Genomic DNA, 13,394 nt, shown 5'->3' on the forward strand with positions numbered 1-13,394 from the left:
GTGATCAACAAACAGTTTGGCTGTCTCTTCTGCCGAGACTGCCCTGGCACACGGTATAAAGTGACACATTTTGGACATGAGGTCCACCACCACCAACACTGCAGTCTTACCCCTGGACGAAGGCAGATCTGTGATGAAGTCCATGGACACCACTTCCCACGGCCTGTGTGGTGTGGCTAAGGGCTCCAGCAACCCTGGTGGCGCTGCTCTGACCACCTTCGCCCGCTGGCAGGTGGTACAGCCCCTTACATAGTCTCGAACATCTTCCCTCACCCCTGGCCACCAGAAGTGTCTCATGACTAGGTGAGTGGTCTTGTCCCTTCCAAAATGACCCGCTGTAGGGTTGTCGTGCATCTGCTTGAGGACCGTACGTCGAAGCTGGGTGGTGGGTAGGTACAGCGCACCCTTGTAGAAAAGCAGCCCTCTGCGTTCTGCAAAGTCTTTTGCCTGCTCCCTCCCCCCTCTCAGTTCTCTGAAGATGCGGTTGGCAAATTCATCCGCTGCCATCAGTGCTGTGAGTTCTGCCTCGCTCACCACTGCTGCTCCGCAGGACCATGCCGACGGGGGGAAAATGTGCCTTGGGGCTGGTGGCGCCTCCTCCTCCATGTACTCTGGCTTGCGGGAGAGGGCATCCGCCCTGACATTCTGCTCTCCTGGGATGTAGTGTATGGAGAAGTTGAAGTTCGAGAAGAACTCCGCCCACCGTATCTGCCGCTGGTTGAGCACCCTGGCAGTTCTCCAGAACTCCAGGTTCTTGTGGTCTGTGCACACCTGGATGGGGTGCTTGGCGCCCACCAGGAAGTGTCTCCAGTGCTGGAACGCCGCGTGGATCGCAAGAAGTTCCCGATCAAAAACTGTGTAGTTTCGCTCGGGCTGGGTCAACTTCCTGGAGAAGAAGGCACAGGGTCTCCACTCTCTGTTGGCGTCCAGTTGCAACAAAATGGCGCCCACAGCCTTATCAGAAGCATCTGTTTCAATGCGTAGGGGCGCGTCCTGAACCACGTGGAACAGGTTCTGGTCTGAGGCGAACACCCTCTTGAGGCTTTCGAACGCTGCTTGCGCCTCTGGTGTCCACCTGAACTTCTGCTTGCCTCTCAGGCAGTCAGTGATGGGAGCCGTAACTCGAGAGAAGTTCTTGATGAACTTCCTGTAGAAGTTGGCAAAGCCTAGTAGGCGTTGGGCATCTTTGCGCGTCCTGGGGCTGTGCCAGTCCAGGATGGTCTGCACCTTGTCCTTGTCCATTGCCAGCCCCTTGTCTGACAGCTTGTAGCCCAGGAAGTCCACCTCCTTGGTGTGAAACTTGCACTTCTCCAGCTTCACATACAGGTGGTTCTCCTTCAGGCGCTGTAACACCTCCCTGACGTCCTTCACGTGCTGCACTGGGTCGTTGGAGTAAATAAGGATGTCATCCAGAAAGACCAAGCATTTCCTGAAGAGTAGGGACCCCAGGACGTGGTGCATGAAGGCCTGGAAGCATGCTGAGCCCCCTTGCAACCCGAAGGGCATCACCAGATATTCAAAAGAGCCCAGAGGCGTGAACATCGTGGTTTTCCACTCATCGCCTTCCCGGATCCTGATCAAGTTGTACGCCCCCCTCAGGTCTAGCTTGGTGAAAATCTTGCCCCTGCGTGCCGCTGTCAGGAGATCATCCACTCTGGGCATGGGGAAAGCCACTGGCTCTGTCACCGAATTCAGCCGTCTAAAATCCACCACAAGACGGCGCTGTTGCGTGTCTTTCTTGTCCACCCAGAAGACCGGGCTGCCCCCTGCTGCCTTGCTTTCTCTGATGAACCCCCGCTTGAGGTTCTTGTCGATAAAAGCGCGCAGATCCTCCAGTTCCTGGTCTGACATGGCGTACAGCTTGGCTGGGGGTATAGTTGCCCCAGGCACCAGGTTGATCTGGCAGTCAAAAGGCCTGTGTGGGGGCAGGTGGTCGGACTCCGCTTCACTGAAGACCTCCTGCAGGTCCCAGTATGGTTTGGGTATCGCCTCACCCCCTTTGACGTGCATGGTGGCCACCGTGGCTATCGGAGGCCCCTCCCCTGGTTGGTGCTGCATGCAATGTTCCAGGCAAAAGTCCGATCCAAAAGTGATGCATCTCTGATGCCAACTTATGGAGGGGTCGTGGCGCGCCAGCCAGCTCATGCCCAAAACGATTGGGGGGTCTGAGATGGTGGTGACGTTGAATGCCAGTGTCTCTGAGTGCCTTCCAACCGTCATTCTCATGGGGGGAGTTTGATGAGTGATGGCCCCTCCCAGCAGCTCTCTGCCGTCAATGGTTGCCACGTGCAGAGGAAAATCCAGCTGCAGAAGCTGGATCTGGTGCTCTTCTGCAAAGTTCCTCGAGAAGAAGTTCGCTGACGCCCCACTGTCAATTAAGGCGAGGACTGTTAGGGGATAGCCATTAGGGAGCGTGAGCGTCACTTCTAGAACCACTCCTGCTCTGGGAGGGGTGGGCTGGCTCTGCTCCTCTCTGTGCGGGTGGGTGGGCTGGGGCTGTTGTCTGCTGACTGTGCCTGGCTGCCGCCCCTTGTCTCCTGCAGCCAGGCTTTCCCGTTTCCCTGCTGTGGTGCTGCGTCAGTGGGGGAGGGCACAACCGTTCCCGCCTTTCCTTGCCACTCCCTGCGATGTGGGCAGTCTCTGACGAGATGCTGGGGGGAGTTGCAGAGAAAGCAATTCCCACCCCTTCCCTCCTTGCGTCTTGGCGCCGCTGGGGTTTGAAAAGCCCGCGCCCGCGCGCTATCAATCTGCATGGGTTCCTGGTCCTGACTGGCCCCAGGCGTGGCTTGAAAGGGTTGTTGAGGGAGTGGCTTCTCCTGCGACCGTGGGAACCAAGCCCGCTTTGCGCGCGTTGCTTGCTTGTCGCTCCATCTGGATTCCTGCCTCACCCCCACCGCTAGAGCCGCTTTGCTCAGTTGATCCATATTACTGGGCTTTGGACCTCTCGAGAGCTCATCCTTCACCTCCTCATGCAACCCCAAGTAAAACGCCGCTTGCATTGGGGCAGACTGCAGATCCCACCCCAATCTGTGCACCAGCATGGTGAATTTCGCCCAATACGCTCGCACTGTCATATTTCCTTGGCGTAAATTATGAAGTTCCTCCTTAGTCTGGTCCATATGACTATCGGACGAATACATCGTTTTTAAACCTTCTAGAAATAGTTTGACATTCTTCATGCAAGGATTCCTTGTTGCAATTAACGGTCTTAGCCACTCCCTGGCCGCCCCTGTAAGGTGCTCCACAATAAACGCTACTCTGTGCTCATCATCAGGGAACTCATCGTGGTGCAGCTCAAGAGCATACACAATCTCAGTCTCAAAGCCCTGAAACTCCTTCGGGTCTCCATTGAACTTGCTTACTAGGGTCCCGGCTCTCCTTCCTGGCAGCACTTGGACTTGGGGTGCCCCTCCCGCCTTGTTTTTCTCTGCATCCAGCTTGTTTTGGAGGTCTACCGCCACCGCCCTTAAATGCTGCTCTTTTTCCTGGAGCTCTCTCACCTGTTCCGCAAGTTGTAGCCGGTCGTCCTGGACCTTCTTAGTCTCCTCTTTAGCTGCCTTCAATTCTCCCTGCGCCTGCAGCGACAGCTGTTGCAGTTCTAGCTGGGCTTGCTCAGCGATCTGCCGCCACTTCTCCGCCTCTGACACGCTCATCCCGGCAACTCCAAAGTAGCCCAAAAATGATTTAGGAGGTTGCTGTCACAGTGGCCGGAGTGGACTACTTCAGAGTAACGACGCTACGCAGCTCTGCATTTTATTCTTTTATTGGTGCTGCGTATTTACAGTGCTCAAGTCATTGCTATTTACACGGAGCGATGTTGTCAGTCGGTTTCAGAACCTCCTAATGGCTTTTGGCGCGTCTTTCTCCAACACAAAAGCTTTGGCAGACCCATCCTCTTGCCCCTCCTCTTCCTGCGTAATTCTGGAGTTGGGGGGATGGGTCTTCCCCCCTTACTTGCCCCTTCCTGTCCCACCTGGGACCCTGGCTCCTCTACCTTGCCTGAGCCTCGGACACGACTTCCTGCTTCCCCACTGGAATCGGAACTCTCCCTGCTTTCCCCTTTGCTCGGGGACGGGCTTGAACTCAGGAGGGGAGGGACTTCGCGATATCCCCTGTCCCTCACAGTATCTTTTATCAGTGCTTGCAGCTGTAGTCACATATAAATACCGTTAAGGCTTTCTTTGGGATTTCACTGTCTAGTTTCCCCAGCAGGGAGGATTGTGGTCTCTCGGGAAAAGTCACTTTAAATCTTTTATTAATTTCATTATATATCATGTCCCAAAAGGCCTTTCGCCTTCCTGCAGGTTCACCATGTATGATAGAATGACCCCTCACAAGCTTTACATTTCCAACATTTGTTTAATACATTTTTGTACATTTGAGCTAGCTTCTTTGGGATTAGATCTATATATCATCTTGTAATAGTTTTCTTTTAGGCCATAACATGCTGTAAATTTCATTCCTGTTTTCCAAAGCTTTTCTCAGGTAGCCATATCTATATCATGTCCAATATATTTAGCAAATCCATTATTTAAATCCTTTTTTATAGATTTTGTTTAATTGATGGTATTGGAATCAGTTACCCAATAAGTTTTGTATTTTGTTGAATTTTTTGAGATTATCTTCATTATCCTGAAAGCTCAATAAATCTCTATATAAAGCCCATTTGGGTTGCATATTTGTTTCTTTATGTGCACAGGCCTCCATTGGTGATAACCATAAGGGAGTCTTATGTTCCAGAAGGCTTTTAGTTCTCCTTCACACCTCCATCAGACTCCTACTTATATAATGATTAAGAAAATCTTTATTTTTATTGACTTTGTCATACCACAGATATGATTGCCATCCATATCTTCTGTCAAATTGTTCCAAGTCTAATAATCTAGTATTTCTTAATTTTATCCACTCTTTTAAGCAAGTTAAACATGCTGCTTCATGATACAGTTTGAAATTAAGTAAGGCCAAACCTCCTCTTTCTTTAGCATCTGTTAAATTCTTAATGTTTATTCTTGGTCTCTTTCCCTGCCAAATAAATATAGTTATGTCTCTTTGCCAATGTTTAAAACAGGTAACCGAATTAATTACTGGCACAGTCTGAAAGAGAAAACAGCATTGTGGAAACATTTTCAAGCTAATTTTAACCAGGAAAAATATCTCTAATTGACTTATTCATACAAACCTCTAATTGGATTCTCTCATGATAGGATCTGATTTGCTCCAAGCCCTCCTGAGCTATCTTCAATTGCATCTCCATCTTTTTAAAATTTCTGAAATCTTTCTCTCTCTCTCTTTGCATCCGACTCAAAGTGTCTTGCAGTTTTTGCTTTGTCGTAATACAGTTACGAGAACCCATTTCTAAGATAGCCCTACAGAAGTGTACAGAAAGGAAACAAAATGAACAAAAGAAAGGAAAAATAAAACTGGGCAAGGAATAGGTATAAACAAAACCACTGAATTCCTGCTATTTATAATGCTGTGATTTGTTTTGTTATTTTTTTTGCAAAGTATTTTAAACTCTTGTGAGCTGCCCTGAGTGCATCTTGATGTAACATTTATAGGAATAAACAAAAATACAGTTAAGAACAATGGGAGTAAAAACTTTTGTTGGGCAGCAGTCAAAATATGAAACCAGCAATCACTTTCAAGGACACTGATTCAACTTTACCAGCGTTACAGCATTTTTTGTTCCACAAAAGAAGCTATGCCAGTCTGTTGCAACAAAACCAAAAGCCTTATGGAGATTAATGTTTTCCAACCATGCCACGTGATCCCTTGGGATTCCTAGGGAGTTTCTCAATGAGAAGATCATCCATGGCAGACAGGCTACCTGAAAGGCAACTTGCCCATCATTGCCACTTTTTCTTTGCAATGTGGCGCATTATAGAGCATATTACCAGTTTTCCAAGAATGTCAGTTAAGCCCCCACAGACCTAGTCACTGCTCTATATTTACTGAGAGTTTGTGGTCCAGAAACAGTCTTGAAATCCTCTGCAACACAGAGAGATTCTATAGTAGATCTGCAATGGAAAACTGTTTCCTGAAGGTAATAAGTTTGCAAATCACCAGATGCACGGAATAATTTAGAAAATTGGTAGGTTCATCATCTCACTGTATTTACTAATTTGCTTGACCATATTATCATCTGACAAATAAGCTGATCTGCTGATATAATAATAATAATAATAATTTATTATTTGTACCCCGCCCATCTGGCCGGGTTCCCCCAGCCACTCTGGGTGGCTTCCAACAAAACAGAAATTCTAAAATACAGAAATCCATCAAACATTAAAAGCTTCCCTAAACAGGGCTGCCTTGAGATGCCTTCTAAAGATCTGGTAATTGTTGTTCTCTTTGACCTCTAGTGGGAGGGCATTCCACAGGGTGGGTGCCACTACCAAGAAGGCCCTCTGCCTGGTTCCCTGTAACTTGGCTTCTCGTAGCGAGGGAACCGCCAGAAGGCCCCCGGAGCTGGACCTCAGTGTCCGGGCAGAACGATGGGGGTGGAGACGCTCCTTCAGGTATACCGGACCGAGGCCGTTTAGGGCTTTAAAGGTCAACACCAACACTTTGAATTGTGCTCGGAAACGTACTGGGAGCCAATGTAGGTCTTTCAGGACCGGTGTTATTTGGTCTCGGCGGCTGCTCCCAGTCACCAGTCTAGTCACCAGTCTAGCTGCCGCATTCTGGATTAGTTGTAGTTTCCGGGTCACCTTTAAGAGTCATTGAGAAGTTTCTGAAGATCCATAGGGCTCCCTGTAGCTGCTTATTACAGCAATAAGCTGGAAAAACACCATTTGCTCCCTTTTTGTTTCCAGGCCCAATTCAAAGGTGCAGGATATGATAATTAAAACAATGTACAGTTTTGTACTGGAATATTTGAACAGCAGTCTTCTCCCATATACACATCTTGGAGACACAACCTAGCAACCCAGTGGAATTTAGCTAGCAAAACGGGTGGTGAAAAACAAATTCCTCCTGTGAATTAAAAACTTACCTTTCTGCTATGGCACTTCCTTCATTCTCTTTGTTCAGTTCATGCATTTTAGTAAGAGAGATAAATTCTCGCTCCTTGCTTTCCAGCAAAGCTTTTTTCCCATCCACCTCTTTCATCACATCCTCCTTTTCTTCTAGTGCATCGTCATTTTTAGCCTCTATTTTTCTTACAGACTCAAATATCTCTCGTGCGTCTTCCTGAATTGCCTTTTTCTTTTTCTCCAATTCTCTGTAGACAATTGCAAGTGTTTAATATTAGTAACAAAACAGGTCTCTGCTCACATCCTGTCATTATACCTGTTGTACTCCAGTAAAAACACAATAAAGAGTTAACATAAGGTAAAGGTAAAGGGATCCCTAACCGTTAGGTCTAGTTGCGGACGACTTTGGGGTTGCAAGCTCATCTCGCTCTACAGACCGAGGGAGCTGGCATTTGTCCGCAGACAGCTTCTGGGTCATGTGGCCAGCATGACTAAGCCATTTCTGGCGAACCAGAACAGCACACGGGAACGCCGTTTACCTTCCCGCCAGAGTGGTACCTATTTATCTAGTTGACTTTGACGTGCTTTCAAACTGCTAGGTTGGCAGGAGCTGGGACCGAGCAACAGGAGCTCACCCCATCGCGGGGATTTGAACCGCCGACCTTCTGATTGGCAAGCCCAAGAGGCTCAGTGGTTTAGACCACAGCGCCACCCAAATTCCTATTCCGAAACCACGAGACCATGTTGAAGCAATCAAAGGTCCATAATGCACTGCCTGCTTTCATGAGACGGGGGAATGGAGTAGTAAATATTCAAAATAAATAAACATATATAACTGACACAGAGCTGGTCTAAAATTTCTAGTAGATCTGGTGACAGAACAGTAATGAGACTTGGGTGGACCTGTCTCTGAGAATCTAGTTCTAGGAATATCCCTGTGCTGTTTTTCACTGGACAGACCTGGTGTTCATCTACAGACAGACGTGCCATCCATATTGTGTCTTTCCACCTGGACCCCTTAAGCCTTTAATTAATTGCACTGCTACTACAAATAACTTGTTCTGGGGTGGTTTTTTAATGACTTTCTTGAAACTTGAAGCCATGGGTTCAAGTCATACCCTCCAGAGCAGGAGAAAACAAGTTTGCTCCTTTGATGTTGTAGTTGACAGCATATGTTTAGATGGCTGTGCATCAATTTAGCTTGACAGGACCCTGAGGAACTTTTGTCCATCTCAAAAGCTCTGATGGAGATCCACAGAATACTAGAAGCTTGAAAAGATAATGGCAACAAGGGCCAAAGACCTATAAAGTAGCAGGAAAATAAAATGCAATCTCAAATAATCATGTTCCTGAAATATCAGAATTTCCATGTTATTTCTGTAGCTTTAAGAAGTATGACTTGAAGTTGTTTACAATCTAACTGTACTGTCATAACATAATAACAGCATAAGATAAAACAAGCCATGCCTTCAGAAAAAGCAAAAAATAAGAAGCCTTTTCCATAGTAGCAGGAGGCAGTAATGCAACACAGCATTGCTATATAGGTGTTTGTATCAATTTGATGGAGATGAATATCTCTGCTCTCACTAAAACAAGAGCTTCAGTCTAGGGCAGGTATGAGGAACCTGTGGCCATCTAAAGATTGTTGGGTTATAATACCCACCATACCAAACCACTGGTCATGCTGGCAGGGACTAATGGGAGTTAAGGTCCAACAATAGCTGAAGGGTCACATGTTCCCCATTGCCTGTGATTTTGTCAGGATTGGATTATGAATGTTGTGGAAGCCAGAAGAAGAGGACCCAGTTCAACAAACCAATGTGAAAGATGGGAAGAACCTACCGCTGTGTAACCACAGCATCACAAACCATGATGTTCTGCTTGTCACACCAGCAAACAGACCAACACAAATATTTAGGATCAACATTTAAGTGCCAGGTGGCTTAAATTCAAGCAAATGGCAGTGGGCTTAATAGGACTGTCCACTGGTCTGTTAGCAATATGGGTTCCTTTAGGAGGAAGGGTGGAAAGTCAATAAATAAAAAGATACATAATACAGGGCAAACAAAAAAGGAAAGAAACCCATACTGCATTCTGCGGTTTATTTTGTCCATATCCTTTCCGAGCTGAAGAGGAATGGCTTGAAGACGGACAAGGTCATCCTAGTGATAAAAATATAAACATTAGTCTACACAGACTGAAGTTTTATGGAAAGCTACAGAACTAGTTGTATCAATTGGGAGCATACAGTGCTGCACAGCTACACAGACTAATGAATTTATTATTGAATTACTTTTAGTTCTTCTTGCTTCCTAAATAGTTCCTCGAGTTCTTTCTGATCCTTAGTAAGGCGCTTGTGTCTTGAAGAAATATCATCTTTCAGTGCTCTGATTTCTTGCCGCCTGTGTGTAGTTTCTTTACGAAGCTCTTCACAGCTTTCCCTCAGAGCCTTCATCCTCTTATCTGCATCCTTTAAAAAGCGAAATTTAGTTACTTCATGTTTGGAAAGTGGCATGCACGAATTAGGAAAACATTAAAACGTGGTTATTCTAGAATGTATGTTAAAATAGTAGTTTAGGGGGCATGCATGTTATTCGACCTGCGGTATTACTGTCCATTTAGCTTCCTTGTTACAAAATCTCTCAGTTGTGTTGTAGATTTGTTTTGTGGCAGTCCTTCATTAGGGTGAGGGATAAAAAGGGAGGGGACTGTGCCTGTCTCCCAGAGTTCTTTGCTTGCTCTCCAGCCTCTATCCCGTGAAGGGGGTCATAACTCAACCCATTCGGTTTGTCAGCAACTGCCTTAAATTGGATGGGATTGGTAGATCTCCACCTCTGGGTTTCTAGGGATATTTTGTAGGATTAGGGACATATGGAGCAGGTCTCCTGAGGGCTAAGGCACATGCTTTTGCTCTTCTTGAAGCTTAGCTTTGTAGTTTTCTTTCACTTTCAAAATTGTTTCCCCTGCCACACCTTATTTTCTCACTGAAAAAGCCAAATGCAAATGAATAGAAGCACTGCAAGCTTCCACAGGGCAGCTCCAGATTTATATGTTTCCCAACAATGACATACTAAGCCAAATCTTGGCTTAGTTTAGTGTGGCATGGCAGCAAAAAGGACTAGGGGGCGCGCAAAGTGGTATAAACGCCTCTCCAGAAGCCAACAAGCTTGTGGGGTTTGGCTTAGCATGCCTACAGCTCCCTGTAATCTGCAAAGTCCATACACCCTGGTTTCAAACCCTGGTTAACCTTGGTACACATCTTTTTTATTATTATTAAGGATTTTCTTGGTTTACAGAAATATGTGCAATGTCTCTCGTAACATTTTTACAGATCAGTTTCATTTATTGAGACATTGGGAGGGAAAGGGGGAAAAGAGATAGATGGGGGAAAGGTGGATGGGGGTGGGTTTGGATGATGACCTTGGTACACATCTAATGCTAAACATGGTTAAGAATTTTACAACAATAAGAAATATCAAGGAAAGTGGTAAGCATATCAATCAAAACTATCCCAGACAAATATGGGAATGGAGATGGGATAAAGTGCTGTATTTTACATGATGTATGAACTTAAAATACTTCCCTCCCTTAACTACTCACAAGATGGTGGCTAAAACCAAAAAGACTGAACAAAATATAGCCTAATTTACACAGCAAATGTTGGTGGTCGCCTTTAAGGTGCCACATTATGCTTTGTTGTTTTTATCCAGCCAAATGGTACAAAACTAGGCATCAGAGGTCACATGAACATCTTACTTACAGTAGCTTTTGGCATTCTTTTATACTCCCTTTCGATGAGATTCTTGTCTTCTCGTAAACTAAAGGAAAACAGCATAAAAGATCATTCAACTCATAATGTCAATGAGGTGATTTAAATATCAAGTATTTGCAAGCACGTATCCTTGAAATGCTTCAATATATAGCTAAGGAAGACAAAAGGGGCCATAATGAAAGGCTAAGTATTGGTTTTGTTAAAATAATTTAATAATACTGACGTGTCAAAATTTTGGATTTGCTCACTCATAATATTCATATCTGCAACAACTGGTTTCCCACATTTTGTCTCTGGGACGGGGAACCCGGGCTCTTCAATCAGTTGCTAGACTCAAACTCCCATCAGATATCTCAGGGCAAAATTATACATTACACTTAATGCACATGTCTCCCCCACCTCTTTAATCGGCTGTAATTGGGGGGGGGGGGACACACAAATGTTATTGGGATTCTGGTGCACAGGGAAAGGAGGTACATCCCTTCCGCCCAAGTCACGCTCCCACAAAAAAACCTGCTTCCTTCGTGGCTACAAGGCTTAGAAAAACGTTCCCATTGGCACCCAAGCAAACATTTTCCTGAAGCCTCACAGCCATGCAGGAGGGGGGGGTATGGAATTTATCCCAATAACAATTGCCCTCCACACCTGTAATTAATTTAAGGAAAACATGAGACATATCTGCATGCTACATACTAAATGTAACATGTTGTTTAGCTCTAACTTCAGCTGACTGCCTTATCTGATGCATCCACTTTTCATGTCCTCACTAGGCAGTTAAAGTCCAGTGGCTCCAGGCAGCTCCACTCTCCCTGCCCTGGCCTACACAAACCAAGGGTTCCCCATTCGTCAATCAACTGGATAAGTGACAGACATTACTCCTTGGTACGTAGATCGTAATACAGATAGCCACTCCAATACTATCTACCTGTTCAACTTGTACTGAATTTCATACTCCCTTTCTTGAATCGCATTGTATTCATTGACATATCTTAGGTACTGCTGTCTCAGTTTGGTGACCTCTGAAGAATATCCCTCTGGAAACTGATCAGTAGTTTCTAGTATCTGCTCTTGCTGTTCTATTTCGACTGTGAAACGTTTGGCATCCTGTAGCAGCTGAATCTCCGATTCCTGTAAGCTGAAGCAAAACAGCAATGTTGGGATAAAACACATATTTATGAAACAAACCTTCAACTACTACTGTACTGTACAGTGGTGCCTCGCTTAACGAATGCCCTGCTTAACGAAATTTCCGCTTAACGAAATGTTTTTTCTAGTGGAGGTTGCCTCGCTAGACGAATTCGTTTTATGAAAAATTCGTCTAGCGAATCACGGTTTCCCATAGGAATGCATTGAAATTCAATTAATGCGTTCCTATGGGCAAAAAAAAAAATTTAAAAAATTCAATGCATTCCTATGGGATTCGCTAGACGAATTTTTCGTTATAAGAAAAGACCCGTGGAACGAATTAAATTTGTCTAGCGAGGCACCACTGTATAATGAAAAGTTATTGCAAATCACAAATATTATTTCGTATCTTCGGAGCACCATATACCTAAGTGACAAAGGCAAAGAAGTCAGATTAATGCTCTATTCATCTAAGAATGTAAGTTTTGACAGTAGGGAAAGACAACCAATAGGGAAAAAGGAGGAACAGATTGCTTATTATTTACTGCATGACCAAAATTGGTAATCAAATGCTGAGATAAATCTTTGCTTTGTACTCTTTCTCCTGTGTATGCATTCAATAGAATATTATTTCCATGCTTGCAATATTAAAATTTTAATGAAATAATATCTGAAAGCAGAAAACAGTTGTCTGGCTGTCTTTTAGAACCTTGAAACACTTAGCCTTGAGGTCAATGATTCAACAAAACTGGTGCTTGGGTGGGGAAAAAAACTTCAATGCTGTTCAAATATTTACATAAATATATATGGAGCATTTCTGTAAGAATTTGACATTCACTCAGAACAGTTTAATAACCGGGCACAACCACCAAACACAGAGTCTCCCAGCTTTTCCAAAAGACCAAACTTTGGAATGACACTAGAAATAGGGAACAGAAACACACTCCCCCCCAAAAAAAACTTTTAATTTGAGCTATTTTTCTCAGTATATTTTATTTTATTTTTCTTGCTGAGTTACAAATATGTATTTCACATTTTAATCACTAGAAATAAGTACCAGTACTCACATTACATACAGAAAGGTCTAAAAAGCCTACCTTACGAGAGTGTCATGCAGAACAGTATACTTTGCCTTCAGTTCAGCCATTCTGGTTCCAGGGATTTTTCCATCATAAAACAACTAAGAAATGTAAGAGTGACAATCATCAATTTATTTGAATAATTATTATGAAAAGAATCAGGCAACACTTTTCTCTAATGTGAAAACAAATTGAAACTTTTCACTATATCTGGCCATACTCAGAAATGATTACATGCCTGGGGTGATTTGTTTCACAACTTGTGGTATAAAGCTACAGTATATAAAAAAACTAGGTTCTCATTGCTGAGATCTCAATATTGAGCTAATCCTCTTGGAAGGAATTTTATATAATTTTCAACATTCAAGTACTATTAGCTACCATTTTAAAATACAAAATTCTTCGATTTCAATTCCAGTGCAGTTTCCCTCTGATCATTGAAGC

General features: G+C 44.6%; 1 protein-coding gene across 2 annotated transcripts in view; it reads right to left on the minus strand.

The window, feature by feature from the left end:
- The window catches only part of CCDC146 (coiled-coil domain containing 146), a 69,843-nt gene that overhangs the window by 21,376 nt on the left and 35,073 nt on the right, over positions 1 to 13,394 (minus strand). For both annotated transcript variants that reach the window (XM_035126590.3, XM_088652122.1), the window contains exons 4-10: positions 12,969 to 13,051; positions 11,672 to 11,881; positions 10,735 to 10,792; positions 9,268 to 9,444; positions 9,063 to 9,136; positions 6,995 to 7,222; positions 5,180 to 5,366 (exon numbers count right to left, since the gene is read on the minus strand). In XM_035126590.3, the coding sequence (XP_034982481.1) occupies positions 5,180 to 5,366; positions 6,995 to 7,222; positions 9,063 to 9,136; positions 9,268 to 9,444; positions 10,735 to 10,792; positions 11,672 to 11,881; positions 12,969 to 13,051 (1,017 nt within the window). The remainder of the gene's footprint in view (positions 1 to 5,179; positions 5,367 to 6,994; positions 7,223 to 9,062; positions 9,137 to 9,267; positions 9,445 to 10,734; positions 10,793 to 11,671; positions 11,882 to 12,968; positions 13,052 to 13,394) is intronic.

This window comes from Zootoca vivipara, chromosome 9 (genome assembly GCF_965207765.1).
Source record: "Zootoca vivipara chromosome 9, rZooViv2.hap1.1, whole genome shotgun sequence".
NCBI lineage: Eukaryota > Metazoa > Chordata > Lepidosauria > Squamata > Lacertidae > Zootoca > Zootoca vivipara.